This window comes from Garra rufa, chromosome 20 (assembly GCF_049309525.1).
Source record: "Garra rufa chromosome 20, GarRuf1.0, whole genome shotgun sequence".
NCBI lineage: Eukaryota > Metazoa > Chordata > Actinopteri > Cypriniformes > Cyprinidae > Garra > Garra rufa.
The window spans coordinates 15,624,309-15,646,568 of record NC_133380.1 but is presented as its reverse complement, the minus strand read 5'-3'; the positions used below and the strand labels follow the sequence as shown (position 1 = coordinate 15,646,568).

The following is a 22,260-nucleotide window of genomic DNA, read 5'->3' as shown; positions in this document are numbered from 1 at the left end:
GCACCTTTAAAGTCATTAAACTATGTAATTACTATTTTTTTAGTATTATTCTAATAGGATTAATATTCAATGCATTTAAAAAAGCAACAATATTTGTATATACCAACGTCATTATTATTATTGCTGGATTAATATTAAATTATGAAGTTATTTTTCTCTATTCGCCTCAGTTTAACTCTAATTAAAAGTAATTTTAGAAATTTTAAGAGTTTAGCATTGTTGTCAGTATGACGTATGAGGGACGCGTACATAAGGAGCGCAGCTGGCCGACAGGAAGGGAGGAACTACAAACAGACGATTAAATGTGCGCACAATCCTCTTGTCTGCAAATGTTTAAGAGAAACAACAATATTATCCATTAAGAGGATTGTTGCAAGTGTTCTGTTACTATAAAAACGCCAAGACGACGAATAATCTCACCGTAGAAATAAGAGAAATATAAAATGGCTAGCAGGTGAGTCGTGCAGATTTATTTATTTTGCCAAGGAAATCAAAAAGAAAATGCCTTTGTGAAGTTGGGTCCGGCTGTGTCTTTCAACGAGTATTTTAGACGACGCGTCAGGTCCATTTTGTTTATCCGGAGACTTCGGGAAGCATATTCTAAAGCGAAAATATTTCCTGCACAGTTGCGTCTTCTAAATTTCTAGCGCGCCTGCGCAAGTCACGCAGGTCATTCTGGGATGTGTAGTTTTTGCTTTTGAGAACGCCAGGGATGAGCTTGATAATACTAGACGTAAACAACAACAACAACAAAGATGTACATTTTTAACAACAATAATATTATTCTTGACATTATAACATATCTGACAACCATAAAAGTGCTTACAGAGTCCTCACAGAAAACAGTGCCACACAAATAGTGGCTGTCTTGCTCTAATGTTGTTGTTTGATGTGTTTAAAGCTGAAAATTGCTATGCTGTGGCCACAATGTCAAAAAAAGAAGATTTGGAAGGAAAGAAAAGGTATGTATTGTTTTCCAAAACTTTATGTGCTGTAATGTAATGTAATAAGGGATAATGTACATTCTAATGGCCATTATTGCAAAATAACTCCTGAGACGGTTATTGTTTACACACTCTTATATGCTGCACATGAGCATGATATTTACATTACACATTTATTTTTCCACAGTTCTCACCAAACGGAGCTTTACGCAGAGGTACCTGCGACATGCCTGCCTATTGTTTATTCCCCAGAGTACAACATCACCTTCATGGGTCTGGAGAAGCTGCATCCCTTTGACGCTGGCAAATGGGGCAAGGTCATTCGCTTCTTGAAAGGTGCGCAGCACAACTGCAGGTGGAGTTTGCCAGACAGGCACTCTGACCAGTGTGTAAGGTGATCTATGAAATGCAATACAAAAAGAATTGGGAAATCAAAGAACTGTGAGTCAGTACAGGAATGGAGGGTGGAGGGGAGGTATAGGTGGAGGGATGAAGAGAAGGATAGAGAGAGGAGCAATCAGTGAGGCAGAGATAATGAGGGAAGCTGAACTCCCCTCGGGAACAGGAGCAAGAGGATGTTGGCTTTTCAGCTGCTGCTGCTGCTGCAAGGTCAGGGGCAAAGTGTAACTCTGGCAGCTCTTCAGATAAACTAGTCAGCAGCGCAAGCTCTTTTTCCTCATTAGTTCACCTAACGGTTAAAAATTTGCTGAGCTTCCACGGCTCACTGTGTATTTTTATTCGACTGTCAGATAGTCATGTTCACATTCATTGTTGCTTTCATATGATACATTGATTTGTTTCCAGAGGAGCAGTTCATCACCGATGAGATCATTGTTCTAGCCCGGGAGGCCAGCGAGGCGGATCTTCTCGTGGTTCACACTGCGCGTTACCTGAACAGACTCAAGGTAGAAATGCGGTGTCTGCTGTGCCCATGGCCTATCTTATCACTTCTTTTCCTGGCACCCATAACTCCATACACTGATGGCAAAAGGTTACTATAAGCAATACAAACAGCCAAATATAAAAGCAACATTTGGATTTTCTAATTGGCTTGTCCCTTACTTCATACTGGCTTGCAATAAACTGCAAATGGACTTATTGTAGACCTTCTATGAGATCAGTGCCAAAAGAAGAATGAATTTTAATCTGTTATAGCCCGGTTATGACTGTGCGGACATTCCCTACTTTATCAAAAAGACATCTAGACTTCTCATTTCATCTCACCAGCAATGAGCCAGTGATGCACAGAGGAAGTGTACAATAGCAAATTGCACTGGATTACTCAGAGCAGGCCTTTATTTCAATCCAAATCAATCAGTTCGCAGTATTCTGCAAAGATTGCAGTCTGCCAAGAGGCTCTTAAGCACCCATGAGTCAGCTGCCCCATCATGCAGTCTGCACAGTAAGAACAATTTAAAGGAGTGGCTCACAAATAAGTAAAAAGTAATTATTTACTCATCCTTGTGTTGTTCCAAAACCATGAGCTGTATAAAAATACCAAAAACTACAAACTAAACTAGTTACGCTATATGTTTTTGAGTCACTAAAATGACTGACTCATTTGTTCGTAAATTATGCTGATTGTGCTTTTTGTTCTGATATACTGGAAAAAAAAACACTTTAAAATTCCACTGAAGTGCTTTGGAATATGCAGCATTATTCTATGTGTTGACGTAATTTCAACTGAAACAGGAAGACAGGGCATAAGGGTCCCGCCCCCTTTTTAAAATAGCCAATAGCATTTTGTTTATATAACATCTTGAGCTCAATAAAGCTGCATTTGACAGCCACAATCTCATCCATATCGCTATGAAATATAGCATTTTATGTGGAATTCAAATGGGTCCGATATGTTTTGTCGTCTGGGCCGATTCACGTACATGTTGCGCTTCGTACTCTCATGTCTCTAGACTGGAGCAGACTGTGTGCACGCTGCGGCGGTTCATGTGACACAGCGCATAACCAGACTTCTTTCACCCCAATAGAAAGCATATTTACATTGCCATAATCGTTCACTATCCCCTATGTAGAGTGTTTTGACAAAGCGTCATCCATCAGCCATATTGGCGGCACTGAATGTAAACAATGCCAAAACTGGCATTTTTGCTGCTGAAAATGGTCAATTATCATCATGTTTTGGGCTGTACTAATTAGTCGGACGGTGGAAAACATTCAGAGTACTTAAAACTGCCAAAACCAACCAATCAAGAGTGCAAAAAAACTGTCTGAGGGAGAAAAGGCGTTTGTGGTTGGCCAAACTAAACCAGGATTTCCAGGGCAAGAATCTTGACGACATTCTTGTTTGTTCTTACCATTTCTGGTCATGTAGGTGAAATATTAGGCTAATATCTATTACTGCTTGTATGTATCTTAACCACCTATTAAAGGAGTAGTTCACTTCAATAACAAAAATTCTGGGTCAATACAGTTGAAAAACTCCCATCTAATTTTCTCCTCCAACTTCAAAATCTTTCTATATCACCGTTTTACCTTTTTTTTTTTTTTTTTTTTTTTTTTTTTTTTTTGTAAAGGGCGTTTAATCTTCTTTGCATGTTCACATTGTAATGTATTCAGTAGAACATTAACCATGCAATTCATGTTGTTGTTTACATCTGAGTATCGCCAATATGGCTGTGCATCCGGGTAACTGACCAAATACTGGTGAAAGTTAGAGACTTTAAGTTATGAATGCTTATATCTTCTAAATGCGAATTTTGTCATTGTTTTGTCACACACCCCTGTTGAAAAAAATAGCATTTGCTGGTTAGGTAGGTTTTGATGCTAGAATGCTGGTTTTCCCTCTTGTTTAGGACCAGCACATGACCAGCTAGCTTACAAACAACCTTAAGACTAACATATTCATAATAAAAGCCAAAAAACGTACATTTTAACTTCATGGGGACTTTAATAGAGTCATTTGTTTCATGAATTGAGCCTAATATTGTGATTCACTAAAAAGAACCAACTCAGAAGAGCCATGGGGTTGTGAATCAGACTACACTGGTTGTGCTGTGTTTTGATTCACTAAAAATAACTAGGAGTCATTTGTTTGTGAAAGCTACAACAGTTGAACTGTATGTCGCTGCAAGCCGTAAGGCCAAAAAAAAAAAAAGGAAAATTTGCTGTTATTTTGGTGTATAGTCCTTTTTATCGTATTGAATACAGTTGATTTGTTTATGCCTTGGTGCTGTTTATTCAGTACAGATACAGTACATTGTTGCTGAAAAGCAATATGGGAATACTGCCATAAAAAATCGAGATTGTTTGAATGAAGAGCACTATTAATCACAAAATCAATATTTTTATTCAGCCCTAGTAAGAATGAATAGCATTTTACATTATGGCATTTTAAGACGTGCTCAGTGTGCTAGAGAACTGAAGATTCTATAAAATTTCTCATTTTGTGTTCATGGAAATAGGGTGAGTAAATAAATACCAGTTTTAATTTGAAGGTATACTTATTTCTTTAAGTTAGGTGTTCGATTTCTCAAAAATCCATATATGAATCTATATTTTGATGCATGTGTTGCTTCACTTGTCGCTTATACTGTAGCTGAGTCCTGCTGCTCTCTGCTCACTTATGAAGGCTTATCGTACAGCTACTTGGTCACCCTTTAAATCGGCTCTATGTATGTATTCTCTCTTTCCCTTAATGCATGCAGAACGCTATCTTGGAGGGCTCCAGAGAGGTATCTGAGTTCTACTGTGACTGAATCTTTTGTACTTGCTTCACACTTTTCACTCTGTAATATGCATTAGTACAGTCTATTTATCCTGCTTTAACATTTTGCCACCAGTTTGCATTTCCACTAAATTACCCCCTGAATATTTTTCACTCCCAGAGCAAGATTAGAAACCTGATGTATTGTACAATCCACCATCATCCCCTCAATAGCTTTCTGTTTTGATTTCTGATATTTACAGCATCACCTTTTGTTTAAGTGTCACAATATCCAAAAAGTTATGTCACAATATTTGTTTATTATTATTTAGAAGTTATAGTAATTGTCATTTAGATCCAGAGTAGCAAAATTGCTCACCTTGAAAAATGTGCATGTGATTTCTTCCCTCTCAGTGGTCGCTCGTGGTTGCCACCATCACCGAAATCCCACCTGTCCTGTTCCTGCCCAACTTCCTGGTACAGCGCAAAGTTCTAAAGCCTTTGCGAACGCAAACAGGAGGAACCATTATGGTAGGTTTCAAATATCCATTTTACCCAGAAATGTATATGTGGAGATTAAAACATGCTCAATATAGGGAATTTATGAATTCATACTGAACTCTTTTGTCCAGTGGAATGGCATGTGGATTCAGATTTAACGAAAGGATTCATATCATAATCCAGCACTGTTATCATGTCAAAGACTGTTGTCCTCAGGAACTTATAATTTTTCATATGAGATGATGTAACAAATACTGTATTTCTTTGGTTATCAAAGGGATCATACAAAATGCATGTTACTTTTTATTTAGTTTTGACCTGAATAAGATATTTCACATAAAAGGCATTTACATATAGTCCACAAGAGAAAATAATAGTTGCTTTTATAAAAATTGCCATGTCCAAAAGTTTGCATACACTTGATTCTTAAAACTGTGTTGTTACCTGAATATTCCACTGCTGTTTTTTTTTTGTTTTTTTGTATGTTTAGTGATAGCCGTTCATCCTCAAGTACCCTTTTTGTCCTGAACAGTTAAAATGCCTGTTGATCTTCAGAAAAATCCTTCAGGTCCCACAAATTCTTTTGTGTTATTTTTTGTTTATTTGCACCCTTTCCAACAATGACTGTATGATTTTGAGATCCATCTTTTTACACTGCGGACTACTAAGGGACTCATATGCAACTATTACAGAAGGTTCAAACGCTCACTGATGCTTCAGTAGGACAAATAATGCATTAAGAGCCGGGGGTGAAAACTTTTCGAATTTAAAGATCCGGGTAAATTTAACTTATTTTGTCTTCTGGGAAACATGTAACTATCTTCTGTAGCTCGTAAAGGGGAGTACTAAATGAAAAAATATGATATTTAGGTAAAACAAGAAAAATGTAGCCTACACATCCCTATTCCATTCAAAAGTTTTCACCCCCTGGCTCTTAATGCATCGTGTTTCCTTTGGAAGCATCAATGAGCGTTTGAACCTTCTGTAATTGTTGCACGAGTCCCTCAGTGGTTGTCCTCAGTGAGAAATGATGGACCTTAAAATCATACAGTCATTGTTAGAAAAGGTTCAATTACACAAAAATGTTGAAAAACCAAAGAATTTGTGGGACCTAAAGGATTTTTCTGAAAAACAATAGTTATTTTAACTGTTTAGAACAAATAAGGCACTCATGAACAACTATTACTAAACAAAAAAACACAGTTGTAAATTATTCAGGTAACAACACAGTACTAAGAATCAAGTATCTGTACAGGGTCATTTTTATAAATTCAACTATTATTTTTTCTTGTGGACTATATGTAAATGTCTTTTATGTGAAATATCTTATTCAGGTCAGTACTAAATTTTAAAAAGAATAGCAATTTTCAATCAAGAATCATCCAAACATAATTGAAAACATAAGTGAGATATATTTTGGAACCTCTTGCACATCTGGGTGTTCAAAAGCAAGTGCATAGGACATAGTCAATTCAGTGGGAAAAAATTGAAAAGGTCCTTCACACTGCTGTAGCAAATGTTTATTAGTGCTCTTTGATCAAAATGAGATTCTGAGTGAACTTGGGCATATGTCTGAAAAAGGTCCTTGAAAAAATTGTGACTTTATAATAAAGGCTTTCAAGCTACAGCTTGAGACCTTTTCTATTTTAATAGAAAACAAAGTTCTCAGTAGGACTATTATGATCAGCAAAAGCATAAAATTCACCTGTAACACATCAAAAGGAATAAAAAAAACATTTAGGATTTTAAAGCTTTATGGCTACCCAAGTAATTTGCCTTTATTGTCCAGCAGCAAGACATTTTGTCAATACAATACAAATAGAATTCTGATTGATGACACATCTTTACATACTGAATAAAAATCCCTGCAGTTTATTTAGTTATCTCATGTGTTCCTGTAGGTCTTAGGAACCTACAAGCTCTAACAGGGTTTTATTCTGTTTATGCTGCAAGCACAGAGAAATTTTAATAGAAATGGTGTACACATTGTTTTAGGATTTTTTTCAGTAGGTTTTGTGCAATGCCAGGTGTTATACTGCTTGGAGAATGTAATACAGTGAGTCATCATTTCACTCAGGCTCCAGCTCCATGGAGTATTGTTCAAAGTTTTGCTAGAAAATAGGAACATTTGGTGACAGAAAGTTGTTTGTGAGGGCCTAGTTTAGGCCTCTCATTGGCATAAGTTGAAATAACCTGGGGAGAAACAGCCGGTAGGAAAGGCTCTGAACATCTGTGATAGAGATGCTCGGAGGAGTTTCTCACAGGTAACACAGCCACATTAACACTAACAGCCTCTTTTGAAGCTATCATAGAAACAGACACATTACTTGCTGCTTTTCTGCTTTGGAGTTAAGCAGAGGGACGAAAAAGAAATAAAGGCTGAGAGTGCTACTTTAATTCCTAATGAGTTTCAGTGTTTTATTTCTCAGAGGAAGTTTCTGTTTTTGGATCTTAATAACCTGCTTGGATGTTTGTGCACCTCAGCCCATGACAGTTTTCTCTGTAGGAAACGCTTTCTGATGTTTAAATTGTTGTATTTAAATATTTTAGTTGCTTAAATTTAAGCTGTAAGTAGACAATGAGAACACAACTGAGAATTGCTACCACTTTCAAGACCATTTGATATTTCTACCTAGTAAAAAAAGTGTATCACAGTATTTATCTATAATAATAGCAATAATAGATTTTTACATTTTCTCAGGAAAAATCTATTTTGTCTTTGTGAAACTTCAGAACAACTGAATCAATTCTTTTGAAAAGGATTCACTGTTAATTCAAATAAATGTTAGTATTGTTAAAGCAACAAAGACTGTGTAAATACAACAAGAACCCAGCAGAAATATATTTAATGGCATGTTTCCCAAAACAGCTGAAGCATTTGGGCATTATGGACCACCTAAAATGTATTTTGACTTGCGTAATATTATAATAATAATATTAAAATTGTTTTGACTTGCAGCAAACATAGAGATTACAGTGATGCACTTATAAGGTAAATGAATGGGGGCCAATTGTTTCAAGATTTAAAAACAGAAATATGAAGCCTCTAATTTTATACTATCAAAAGTTGTCAAAAATGATTTTTTTAAAGAATTCTCTTCTGCTCACCAAGCCTGCGTTTATTTAATCCAAAATATGGCAAAAGCAGTAATATTATGAATATTTTTAGTATTTAAAATAACTGCTTTCTATTTGAATATATTTTAAAATGTAATTTATTCCTGTGATCAAAGCTGAATTTTCAGCATCAGTTCTCCAGTCTTCGGTTTCACATGATCCTTCGGAAATCATTCCAATATGCTGATTTGCTTTTCAAGTTTTTTTTATTATTATTATTATCAATATTTGGAGTACAATTTTCAGGATTCTTTGATGAATAGAAGGATTTTCAAAATTCTGTTTAAAAAATAAAAAGCTTTTGTAACATTATACACTATACCATTAAAAAGCTTCACAATTGATTTTATTTTTGGGAAAGAAATGATAGAAATCAACCATTTTAGCAAGAATGCTTTAAATAAAAAAGTGATGATAAAGACATGATAATTTCAGATAAATGCTGTTCTTCTGAAGTTTCTATTCATCAAAGAAACCTGAAAAAATTAGACTCATCTGTTTTCAACATAATAATAATAAATGTTTTTTGATTAGCAAATCAGATTATAAGAATGATTTCTGAAAGATCATGTCACTGGAGAAATGATGCTAAAAGTTCAGCTTTAAAATCACAGGAATAAATTACATTTTAAAATATATTCAAATAGAAAATAGTTATTTAAACTAGTAAAAATATTTCAAAATTGTACTACTTTTGCTGTACTTCAGATCAAATCAATGCAGGCCTTTTTTGTTTTAAAAAACATAAAAAATCTTACTGTTAAAAAACTTTTGACTGGTAGTGTGTAAGCAATTAACATACATTTTTCTGTTAACTGTAATATTAAATACTAATTTTTACAGTTGGTTTATGGTGTTACATTATCATGCTGACAAAGTTGTACAATTAAAAGCCTTGTGGCTGTACTATTAAACATTCACCTGAAAGTGCCTCGCTGTAACCCAGACTTTTGCTTTTTAAAGAAAATGATGGACACGTAAAAATTTATTTTATGGTAATCAACATTATGGCAGAAATGCTGTTGATTGAGCTGAACCCAGGAAATTCCTCTAAGGCATGTGGGTGTCAATCTTCCACCAGCATTAACGTCTTGAGGACGTTCTTCCCTACTTTCTATCCTCCCTGTTATTCCAGTGATGTAAAAGACTGCAGTAAATTACTTTGCGGTATGCCAGGTGTTCTCCACAGTGCATCTGCGCTCTGACAGACCGCACTGCGCGGCAGACGAACTCGCGATGAGTGTGCTCCACACGTCCCTCTCAGCCCGAGAACATAATTATACCTCCCATTGAGCCCTTCTCACGGCCTGCTAATTGACTGCCATTTCAGTCAGCAGTCGACAGGCTGGATGGAGCTGTAGTTCTGGTTCGAGGAACATGGGAGTATGTGCGGGCCGTCACCGTCTTAGGTAGTGCGCAAGGAAGTTCAAGGTTAGACAACATCCGCTGTGTAATTGTGGGCGTTTGGGAGGAATTATCATAATGGGCAGACTCGTATCATTAATCTCTGTTCTGTTGTTGTGGATTTGTTTATTATCAGAGTGTTAATGTGATGATTATGAATGAGATCAGATGTGCACACTTGTCTTTGCTTTAATAGGACTACTTCAGTGCGGTCGAGCTTGAGTTTAGAAATGCAGAATGTGGCGGTGGATGTTTGTATAAATTGATGCTCTTCACACAGAGCGGTCGTGATGTCATTTAGGTCGTTTGACTAGAAATAGCATTGATATGAGCTCTGTTTTGATTCTGAGGAGGATACATTTGGTGCGGCACATATCAGAGTTTAAAAATAATCATGGCCCAGAGCCAGTATGAATGAGCGAATTCTAATCATGTCTCAGGAAACTGAGTCATTATTGTCCCAATGTTTAGTAGATGAGGATACAAAATTGTGTTCGGTGTATACTAGCACACTGCTTAGGGAACTAGGGAGTGAATTGAAACGCAGGTGGGAATTTGTCAAAGTGTCTTGTGGTATCTTTGCATCAGTTGAAAAGTGTTGGTATAAATAAATCAATAATGTTTTGCACTGCATTTCATCATATTCCAGCAAAATCTGAACAACAGGGATGCATTATAGCTGGCATAAAGTATTTCTTAAAAGAAAATACATTTATAATAGCTGCTATTATATATTAAATATTTTACAATATTTATGTATTTACTGTATTTTTTAAGAAACAAATGTACCCTTGATGCGCTTTTCATCATTTATATGTGTGTTTATCTATATCAGCTGAACTATATGTGAACTACTAGCCCAAAAATCCATATTTCGTTGAGGCATGAATAGACTTTTTCCATGTTGCCTTTTCTGTTTTTGAGAGCACTGGATAATTTAAATAAAATATTAATCATGAGTAAATTTATATGCACTCTGGTCCTTGAATTGATTGAAATGATTGCAGACTCAAACTTTTTGATGCAGTTTTTCTGATGGATCCCCTATCAGAAGAAACCCCGAAGAGAGGGAGAGCAAGAGAAAGTTAAAAAGGAAAGATAGAGCTGAGTTGAGTTTAGCTGTGCCTCCTAGGAACAGCTCAGGGCTCTAGGCTCACTGATAACCTTCTCCTTATGCAAAGCCATGCACTGGCTGCAGCCAAGGGATTGAGCTCAAGAGCAAAGTGTGTATGTGTGTGAGTTTATACATGTGTGGAGCTCTCCTCTCAGTTTGACACGTTACCTCACGAGTGACTGAAAGTAGCTTTAAATGCACTCAGAGGAGAGTGTCGTGAGTGTACTGGATTGTATATCAATTCTAGATGGAGTTAAACTGGTGTAAAATTATCATTAGTTGGTATCCCGGAGTGTGTAAAGGTGTAATAATATATATCTCAGGGGCGTTTCTTCCAAGGAGGCAAGGGAGGCAGTGTCTCCTCAAAATATTGGATGAGGGGGGAAAAAATTGTAGTACGAAAATAAAACAGCACCAATGTTACAAAATGTAACATTAAAAAGTGTAAAAATCATTTGTTTGATTTTTGTTAAAACATCCGCGTTTCTATCACCTCCCCTGGACCCATTAATTTTTAACAGACCCCCTAAAGCATGCGATGCATTTGTTGGGTGGTAATTTAGAATGAATGAGGGAAAAAGTGTAAAAATCATTTGTTTTTTTGTAAAGAAACATCTGTGTTTCTTTCGCCTCCCCTGGGCCCATTAGGTTTTAACAGACCCCCTAAAGCATGCGGTGCATTTGTTTGGGGGTAATTTAGAATAAATGAGAGAAAGTCACATGAGAGGAGGCAATGCCTCCATTGCGATATGATTGGATATGACTGGCTATGTTCAACTGTGATTGGTTTATGTGGTAAATCCCGCCTCCTGTGTTTGTGCATGTTCTGTGTTTGCAAATCAGTCTGAATGAACAATATAATGGTGTTAATGTGAAGACTAATTTAAAAATGTAAGTAAACAACTCACACACTTTGATATAACCACTTTGTTATGTCAAAATAAGACTAAAATGGCATGAAAACATGATCTGTGGGAGTTTTTAGTGAGTATTCAGTTTTGTGAAATTTAAAGTAAATCTCTGTGCCTGATAAATGTAAAATGCTTCATACATTACTATGTTAATGTAAAAATTAGGGCTGCCCTCAAAGTCATTAATTTCAACTTTTCAAGCATTAGTTGACTATTAGTCGCACGTTTATTAATAAACCATATAAATCATAATAATAGCCTATATAGCTTAATAAGCGTTCATGTGCATGCAAAAAAATGTCATAATCTGAAAATATTTGTTTTCTATTTGAATTTATTCATTTAAAAGTAAACATTTCACTCTATATAGATAAGTTTTTTCATGTCTGTAAGGCAAGTATACACAGAGTTTCGAAGTTTCAAAGTTTTTTCGCTCAAGTTCACAGAGACTGTTTGCTTTAATTATTTTCAAAAGCGCAACATTTCGTTGTTATTCTGAGTGACACAAATAGACGTAGAGTCTTTACAGATTCGAAAGATGTGCTACTTTCATCTATATGTCCAAAAATGAAGGAGTATTTTAAGAGCAAGTGACCTCCATCTCTCATCCAGTAAGCGCGCTACTGTTCAGCTTCCACACTTCACACAGACACTTCAATAGTGCACGTTTTCAAGGTTAACATTAGATTGAGTGGCCATGTAAAGTTGCTACTTACATATTTCAGACGAAAAGCCATAATTGAGGTCAATGAATGATAGGTGAGCATTTGGATGTAACAGTTAGTTCACTTTTAGGAGACAGCCCCAGTGAAAATCGAGACTCGCGTGATGCTGAAGACTCATGAAAAAATGTGCACAATAAACTATTTATGAAAAATGCCCTTTAATGTAAACTATTCGTGGCTGTACCACTCTCAGTGGTACTGTAGTGCTAAGAACTCAGAGCTTCCAAAGACTCATGAACGCAACTAGATTACTTTTGACAAGAAGAAATGATAAAAGAAAACACGATCTGGACTCATTTTGAAAGATGAGTGAAAATCTGATTATTATTTCAACAAAGCAGCATCAGGTTTTCTTTTTATTGCAAAGCTCATTGGAATGCGCCACTCTTTGACGATGGTCTTATCTGTGATAGACAAATGGATAACCCTCGCTGTGACAGAAATGCTATTTTGAAGACATTTCCTGTTATTCCACTGGCATTAAATGTGTTCGATAGATTGTATTTTCCCTATGTTCATGGGAGATAATAACAGAAATGCAAAACCAACCAGACAGATAAGCAAATAAAGGAAAGAATATATGAGAAAACCATTAACAACTAAAATAAATGACTAAACCGAGTGTATTTAAATATTAGAAACGCACAGTCTCTATAAAAAGCTGCATAAACCCCTCCTAAACCATTAGCAGATGATATATGCTCAGAACTTCTGTGTGAAGTTGAAAGGATTTGTAATCAGAGATGAAAGAAGTTCAGATATTATTGTATCCTCCCTCAGTTTTAGCGCCAAGTTACTCTGCTTTTGATTTATCCGGCATATGAACAGATTTCTATTTTTCTGTTAATTTATTGATGACTCGAAAGGGGAAAAATGCCAGCTGAAAAATGAAACCATGAAAGTAAAGTGTTCTCTCACTCACTTTTTCCTTTTTACCTAGGCTGGAAAGCTGGCAATGGATCGAGGCTGGGCAATAAATGTGGGTGAGTTCTTTTTTCTAATGTTCCCAATCATCAGTCGAAAAACAATTGCCGAGGGAATCAGTGCATCTTACTGTGGCTTATGGATTTTCTGTGCTCCCTGCATATTTGATTCCATCTCAGACAAACTATTGACAGTGTTGCCAAGTCTGTGGTTTTCCCACGGAGTTTTTTTTTTTTTTTTTTATGTCTGCGGGTTGAAGTGACCCCCAATAACATGATTACATAATGTTCAGTGCTGCCAAAATGAGTGCGTTAATGTAGGCGATTAATTTTTCCCATTTTAATGGCTTTACAAAGTATTTAATATTTACCTCACTCACAACTACTGCTTGTGTCTCTTTTTTTCTTGACAAAAATTGTTTATTTAGTCGCAGAATGTCTTTACGACCATATCAAACAGGAAAGTTTTTTTAAGACACGCATTCCATCTTCACTTACAGTTGAAAAGAACAGGTGGCGAGAAGATTCAGTAAAACAACAGTGAATTGCAGCCAGATAAGATGTTGTCAGGCCATATGTCAGTAAAAACAAATGTAAAAAAAAAAAAAAAAAGAAAGAAAGAAAAAAAGACAGCAAAGTAGAAGGAGACAACGGCAGAAAAAGAGCAAAATCAAAAGAACAAGAATCACAGCAAATTAATAAACAACGAAAAAAAGAACAAATGGAAGAAAGAGCAACATTTAAAAAAGAAAGAAGAAGAGAGAAACTAGAAAAAAAAGTTTGTCAAGACAAACTTTAGGTTGGCTTGAGAAAGCCTAGCTGGAAAATTTAAAGCAGCTGTAAAAGCTGTTTTGAACTTAGATAGATTAGATGATTAACATGTTGCTAGCATGATTAGAATGTAGTTAGCATGATTCTAACATTTTTTAAGCATGTTTAGTATGTTTCTAGCATGATTAGCAAGTTACTAGCATGTCATTAGCAAGTTGCAAACATGTCTCTAGCATGATTAACAAATTGTTAACATATTGCTAGCATGTTTCTAACATAATTAACATGTTACTTGCATTATTAGCATGTTATTAGCAACTTGCTAAGATGTTTCCAGCATGATTAACAAGCTGCTAACACGTTTCTAACATGATGAGCAAGATGTTATCATATTTATAACATTATTAGCAAGTTGCTAGCATGTTTCTAACATGTTTCTATCATAATTAGTGTTTCTAACATGATCTAACATGATTTTCTAGCTTGTTGCAAGCATTATTGGCAAGTTGCTAACATGTTTCCAGCATGATTAGCAAGCTGCTAGCATGTTTCTATCATGATTAGTGAGTTGCTAACATGCTTTCAACATGATTATCAAGTTGCTAGCACATTTCTAACATGTTTCTAGCATGATTAGCAAGTTGCAAACATGTTTCCAGCATGATTATCCAGTTGCTAGCATGTTTCTAGCTTAAAAAAAAACAAAAACAAATGTACCTGTCCTGTCAGCTGTTATACTGTGCTCGCATGCTACAGTTGCACACACAAATGTGACCCTGGACCACAAAACCAGTCATAAGGGTCAGTTTTTTTAAATTGAGATTTATACATCATCTGAAAGCTGAATAAATATGCTTACCATTGAAAATCTGGAATCTGAGGGGGGAAAAATCAAAATATTGAGAAAATCACCTTCAGCAGTGGCAGCTCTTAAAGTAATAGCAGCCAAATAACCTAATAACCCAATTGCTGTGATGTATATTAATCAAAGAAATCAATAACTTTTGCAGCTTTAAGGATTCAATTTCTGTATATTTCCTACTTGCTGAAGGACATAGGTATTTATGGGTTTATGTGAAGATTGTTTTAAATTCATCTAAATTAGTTGTTGTTATTAACATTTTAAAATTGCTCTCAATTATACTGTCATGTTGAATAGCTATATTCAATTGTTAAATATTAGGGGGGGAAAAGAACAATTTCCGAGACATCAGTAATATTGGTATCAGTAATATTCATCTTCAGTCATAAAAAATATTTAACAAATATTAAAAATATACTGACTTTGTTTTTTCTACATTGATTTGAAGACTGAATGTGAAATTATTGCAGTATGAAAGTATATTTAAATACATTAAGGTGGGATTAATCACAATTAATTAAAAAAAATTGCAAGAAATTTCTTATTTTTCGTAATCGATTGACAGCACAAATTATATTACATTCCATTATAGCGCGATTGGACTAGTTTTGGGCTAGTTTTGAGTAACAATTGGGTGGGTTTTGTTATGAAAACCTGGCAACCCTCACTATTGAACATTTAAAGTAGTGATTCTCAAACATTATACTATTATAGTATACAGGCACTATATATGTATAAATATTATATATAAAAAAAAAAGACTAGATAAGACCCTTATTCCTCGGCTGGGATCATTTAGATGCCTTTCGAAGCTGAATTGAAACTGCATTTTTAACCTTTAGTCTGTTGAGCACCATTGAAGTCCATTATGTAGAGAAAAATCCTGGAATGTTTTCCTCAAAAAAAATTCATTTCCTTATGACTAAAGAAAGAAAGACATGAGTATCTTTGAAAATTTTTATTCTGAAAGTGAAGTAATCCTTCATACAGTATATACAGTGGATAACAAACAAGTGAAACATGGAAAAAGAAAAATAGCAAATTAAATATTTGGTAATTGCATAAAATAAATAGTAATCATTTATTTATTTATTAATAAATATATTTTTAAAATAGTTGTGTCGTTAATATTAAGATGAAATAGGTTTGTTCTCTTAGTAGCTTCATTCAAAATCCCCCAAAGACGGCTACATATCACTGCATTCACTATTCTATTCTCTTTCTCATTTCTGAAGAAATTGGGAGAAAAAGCGTGGCTCCTGCTAGCTCAGCCATTTCCTCCTTGCCGCTGAGAAACAGAGCACCTGTTTGCCTCTGCATTGCTAAACATTAATAGACAATGGCCGACTGTTCATTCAAATGTGCACGTTGTTCCTCGGAGGGCGTTGCACAGTAATTGAAAGGTGTGAATCAGCAAGCGGGGTCGTGTGAATAAGCAATAAATGCTAATCAGCAACCGGCCTGCTCCCGTAGAGGAGTTTCCGGAGTGCAAAGTCATTTAATGAGGCTAAATGTGGCAGGTCATGGGAGGACAGATTGGATCTGTTGCCTGAATGTATAAATATGATCCTAATTAAAACCTGGTCTCTCAATCACCAACATTTTGAAAGAACATTCAGATGGAAATCTTCCGGTGGCACAGGAAAACAGGCGCCATTTTTATACACCATTCACAGTTTTAAAGGCTCTTTTCTGCTTCTCTTGCAGGAGGAGGCTTCCACCACTGCTCCAGCGACAAAGGAGGAGGTTTTTGTGCCTACGCTGACATCACACTAGCTATCAAGGTGGGATGTTTGCATCAGAACATTAGAGATTGCAGAATGGACCTCTATAAGCAATTTAGTAGTCATCTAAAATGGTTATAAATAATATGAATGCATTATGAATAATATGAAACATTTACAATGGCTTAAACTGATTAAAGGTGACCTATTAGGCCCTTTTTACAAGATGCAAAACTAGTCTCTGATGTCCCCACAGTGTGTTTTGAGTTTTAGTTCAAAGTACCCAACAGATCATTTTTATTAGCTTCCTAAAATGGCCACTTTTAGGGTATGAGCCAAAATGTGCCATTTTTGTGTTTTTCCCTTTAAATGCAAATGAACTGGTGCTGCCGACCCCCTTTTTAGAAGAGGGCAGAGCTTCAAGAGCCGGCAAAAACAAAACAAGACAATCTAACACACGAAAAATTTCAGAAACGTTTGTATTAATCCCTAAACATATCATGGAATTTACAGATTTTTTTTCATGGACATTTCCTTCGATAAAATTTAACCAAAGTTATCTCAGAGGCTCAGATGGAGGGAGTCAATGAAGAGACTTCTATGTTCATTGGTGCATCCCAAAACACAACATTGTAATGCCTCTTTGGCAACCTCCAGCAGCTACCAGCAAGAAAACAGTAATGGAGATCGTCACAATTGGGCAGGATTTCTCCCTACAATAACGTGTGCGTAGGGAGAAATCTAGAATTGTGAGTTTAGAGAGACTGTTTAGGATTTATTGGAATTATAAAAAATGAGTGGGTGGATTTTTAGCATTATAGGCTGGTTGTTTTCTCACACTGCAGCCACACAGCTGTGTTCAAAAAAAGGGAAAATTCCTTTGTTAATTACTCACCGTCATGTCGTTCCAAACACGTAAGACCTTCGTTCATCTTCAGAACACAGATTAAGATATTTTTGATGAAATCCGAGAGCTTTCTGAGCCTGCGTAGACAGCCACACAACTAACACGTTCAAGAACGTGTCCAAAAAGTCCATCAGACATCCGTGGTTTAATCGTAATTTAATGATTCAAACACCTGCTGTTGTTACTTGCTAAAATATTTACATTAGAAATAAGTATTTTTGAGTTGTGGATGTGCTTAGATCATATCGCATGTCGCTCTTTGGTAATGTTAAAAAGTAATGTAATTTCACTCCATTTAAGAAATAAACAGACTAAAGATAAGAGGATTACTTACATAAACATGTCATTAAACCTTTTACTTTGCGCACTCATGTAGCATTTCTCTCTCAAACAATCTAGCCTCTGAGTTTATCCTTTCATTAAAAAATCCTGCACGGACTCGTGGGTATGGATATCAAGTTCGGTATCTATGTACCATCTTTTTTTTTACTGAAACTCATCCATTGATTTCTTTTTTTCCTCACATTCATTCCACTCTCAGATTGTTGCCATGTCATGAGATCCACAAACCTCTTTGCGATTTGTTCCTCTGTCAGGCACAACCTAACTGCCTCCCTTGTGTGTTTCCCTCCGCAGTTTCTCTTTGAGAGGGTGGAGGGAGTTGCCAGGGCCACCATCATCGATCTAGACGCCCATCAGGTGAGCAGTCCTTTTCCCAACTCCACTCTGTCAGTCAATGCGATTGACGCCGGAGACGAGATAATACCCCCTTTTTGGAGGTGAAATCAATAACTCTGCACTCTGATTACTTATATGCAACAGCTTTGACTCTTCTGCAGCTGAAACATGCTTTCTTCTGTTGTCACGGCTCCGTTAGTGTTGGCTTTTGAGTGTGTCATTAAGATGATTGCCATGGCGATCACTAAAAAATGACGGCAAGGCTACTTTTTTGGGCTATCAAGTGTGTTATGATATTGTACATGCTCTTATAGTGTGTCATGAGGTAATGGCTTTTTCTGAAGCCCTTTTACCAACTTGTAAGAGCATTTATTTTAAAAGATCAATAATTTTTAAATTTTGCATTATATGCCCCATTATAGATCAGATATGAATATTGTAAGAAGCCACTCTGTTCCTCTTAGCAGCTGTATATTATGTCATATCCAATGCAGTGCTGAGATGCTAAATGATCCCGCTCTTTAATAAAATATGACTCTTCTTTAATCATTCTCACTAAATTACGGGTTTTATGATCCTTAACTGGGAGTGTAGACTTCACATGAATATCTGCCATATGCCAGTTAATGATTTATCCTCATCGCCATGATATTTGCTTGGTCACAAGTGTATTTATAGGCTGACATACAAACTAATTAACACCAAAGCTAAGCACTTGTGGGACCGCATGTTCGTTGTGATCTAGCTTCTCTCTGTGGACATTGGGGACAGTGAAGGTGAGCAGAAAATACTTAGTTTGACGTCATGCTCACCCGAGCGAGAGAGAGAGAGAGAGCTGGATGAAGCAAAAAAGAGACAAGGAAGTGTTTGAAGAGATAACAGAATGAAAAAGAGAGCTGTCTCACAAGCAAGGACTCTGAGGTAAAGAGTTGAATTAAGCAGCAAAACTCTAAATGCGCAATCAGCTACAAAGAGTTTCAGATGACGGCTCAGTCACGCTCATCAACTCTGAGACAGATGTCATTCTTTATGTTGTCAGGTCAGTGTTGGTTCTTATTAATGTTGTCAAAAGTACCAGTCTGTACTGATATTTTAAAAACGTCAATTTTCCGCTAAAATTTGAGTGGTGTTGAGCCTATTCTTTATATATCTTATATCTATTATTTATATATTCTTGTATATCAGTAACAGGCAGATGATTAAAAAATATGACTCATTAAGGCAATTCTGAGTCGACCATTTCTTTTTAGAGACGATATTTTTACACTTTTTTTAGATGAGCAACTTGGCAGACTGTTTACATTGAAAGATAGCTACGTTACAAACTGATATTTTTAAAAACCCATATGACCTGCTCTTTAAAAATAGCTGATTAGCCATAGTTATTTTAGCCATAGCCATTTTAAAAATTAAACTTTTGACAACACTGTTTCTTATAAGATACGTAATTTTTAATCTCTAAACTTCTAATGAGCTGATTTTGTGCTTAAAAGGAATAGTTCACTCAAAAAATAAAGTTACCCTGTGATTTACTCACCCTTAGGCCACTCTAGGTATATGACTTTCCTCTTTCAGATGAATACAATTGCAGTTATATTTAAAAATGTCCTGGCTCTCCCAAGCTTTATAATGGCAGTAAATGTTTCCAATGTGTAAAGTATAAATATTAGGGCCGGGACTTTAACGCGTTAATTTAGATTAATTGATTACAAAAAAATAACGCGTTAATTTTTTTAACGCATTTTAATCGCACTTAATTTTGCACCGCGGAACGTTTCTCACTGGATGAGTTTCGGCGGACCGATTATACTGGAGCACCAACTAGCACATAAAGCCTCAAGTATCACCTCAATGTTTTTACAGAAGGTCTACCTACCTATAGGGTACCAGAATTTCTGAAATGTAGGCTAGTATATTTCTAAATATCCCAGTGTTTCCCCTACCATTATCTTAGGGGGGCGCGTTTACAATGTCTCCTCCAAGAAAACACGGACTGGATCGCGGACTACATTCATAAAAACCGAATTTACTATAGCGCGGAATGCCACGTAAATTCGTAGATTTTTGGATTGATTAATCAAAAGTTGGTCTGTCACTTAATTCAAATCGCGATATGGACTAGTGTCTGTGAAAACTGAAATGCAAAAAGACCGTTTTAATATGAATCCTGCATGTTCCGTTTGTATCTGTATGTATGAATGGTGGAGACGTGTTTTTTTTTTTTACTACACGCATACTAACTAGCATCATATCATACTTTACACACAGAAACTTCACGGCAACCTGTCAAAATAAAAGTACGGTTTAACATGAAACAGAACAATATTCCTATTTAAATAATTGACAAAAAAACAATATATATGATAAAAAATAAATATAACAACAATATTAACCACTTAATTGTAGAAAAAAATACTACAATTATTATTTAAATGTTAAATTAATATTATTTATTGATTTTAACAGCAAACCTCTGTTTGTTTGCCAAAAATGAAAAAGGTTTATTTTTCATTTGATTAAAAATAAATAAATGTTTATGCTTTCATTTGATTATGAGAAAAATTAAAACACACAAGAATTTCTTAAAAAAAAAAATAGCAAAAGATTGTAAAGCCCTATTGTTCAAAATGTTAAAATAGAGAGTTTTGGACTTATTTTTTCACTGAAATAAATGTTTTCCTTATTACACAAAGTAGGGTAAAGTACCGAGAAAAAAAAGTATGGAAACCTAGGGGAAACACTGTATCCTATTGCTACACTTAATGGCAATATTGCACTGGTCTGTTGGACTAGGTTGAACAAAAATAAACCATTTTGTTGCTTAAGCTTATGTATTCAGTCATTCTTCAATGGTATACTAAAAATCCATATGAAAAAACTTACTTCTCACTGTTCTCAGGTCAAATATTTATATGCGATTAAAATGCGATTAATTTCGATTAATTAATTACAAAGCCTTTAATTAATTAGATTAATTTTTTTAATCGAGTCCCGGCCCTAATAAATATGGATAATTTTCTTGCACAAGCACATCAGTTTGCTTCAGAAGGCCTTTATTAACCCTCCGGTGGATGGATGCATTTTATTGGACTTTAACCCTCTGGGATCTGAGGGTGTTTTGGGGGCCCTGAAGAAGTTTTGACATGCCCTGACACTTGTGTTTTTTTTCTGTAATCATTGTAAACAGCACACATTGGGCTACAATAATATGTAATCAGCATGAACTGGATGTAATAGGCTAGAATTTTTTACTACAGAATGATGTGAAAATCATCTTGTTCACTCGTTTAGAGAAAACGATATATATTGATGTAAACTTGTTTTGTGATTGAATGGGAATATGCGAAGGAGTGGCAATGAGCCATGAATATTTAGCAATTCACACCTGAGAGACAAAGAACCCTCCCCTAATGGTCCATCAATGAAACTCTGACTGTCAGGTAAGAAAGAATGTGAGAAGATTCAAAGAATGAAGTTTTAGATTATTTGTATTTATTTACAACACAGTATAATCAAAACAAAGGTCAAAGGCACATCATTGAGCACCCTGATCTAACCACAGAGATGTTAACAGACTTTGCGTCATTTCTGAAAACTATTTTCTGAATTCTGTTCAACAAGTGAAACAAGTAAATCATACCTGATATTTAAGTGCTTGCAAAACTCATCATTAGTAGTCAAGGATCTAGTTTTACACTAGAATATCAGTGTAGTTGAACATCCGAAATTAGTGCAGCACTCGTAGAGGAAAATAGTTGAGACTCAAGTGAAAGATTCATCTGTTGAGCAGGTTTCAGATCACTAAAAAACAAGCTATAAAAACAAAACATCTGTGAATATCAGGAGCAATCTCAAAAGCCATTCACTGTCATTATTAAGCTTGGAAGAGCCAGGACATTTTTTTAATATAACTCTGATTATATTTGTCCGAAAGTCATATACACCTAGGAAGGCTTGAGGGTGAGTAAATCATGGGGTAATTTATATTTTTGAGTGAACTATCCATTTAAGAATCATT

At 35.6% G+C, this 22,260-nt stretch overlaps 1 protein-coding gene across 2 annotated transcripts in view; it reads left to right on the top strand.

Annotated features, from left to right (window-relative positions):
• The first annotated feature begins 273 nt into the window (after positions 1-273).
• hdac11 (histone deacetylase 11) overlaps positions 274-22,260 on the top strand; it is a 38,718-nt gene continuing 16,731 nt past the window's right edge. Inside the window, exons 1-9 of one of the 2 annotated variants that reach the window (XM_073826017.1) lie at positions 274-454; positions 902-962; positions 1,132-1,280; positions 1,749-1,849; positions 4,607-4,633; positions 5,020-5,136; positions 13,318-13,360; positions 16,641-16,717; positions 18,201-18,263. In XM_073826017.1, the coding sequence (XP_073682118.1) occupies positions 928-962; positions 1,132-1,280; positions 1,749-1,849; positions 4,607-4,633; positions 5,020-5,136; positions 13,318-13,360; positions 16,641-16,717; positions 18,201-18,263 (612 nt within the window). In that variant the 5' untranslated portion in view covers positions 274-454; positions 902-927. The remainder of the gene's footprint in view (positions 455-901; positions 963-1,131; positions 1,281-1,748; positions 1,850-4,606; positions 4,634-5,019; positions 5,137-13,317; positions 13,361-16,640; positions 16,718-18,200; positions 18,264-22,260) is intronic. The other variant, XM_073826019.1, reaches the window with a different exon arrangement.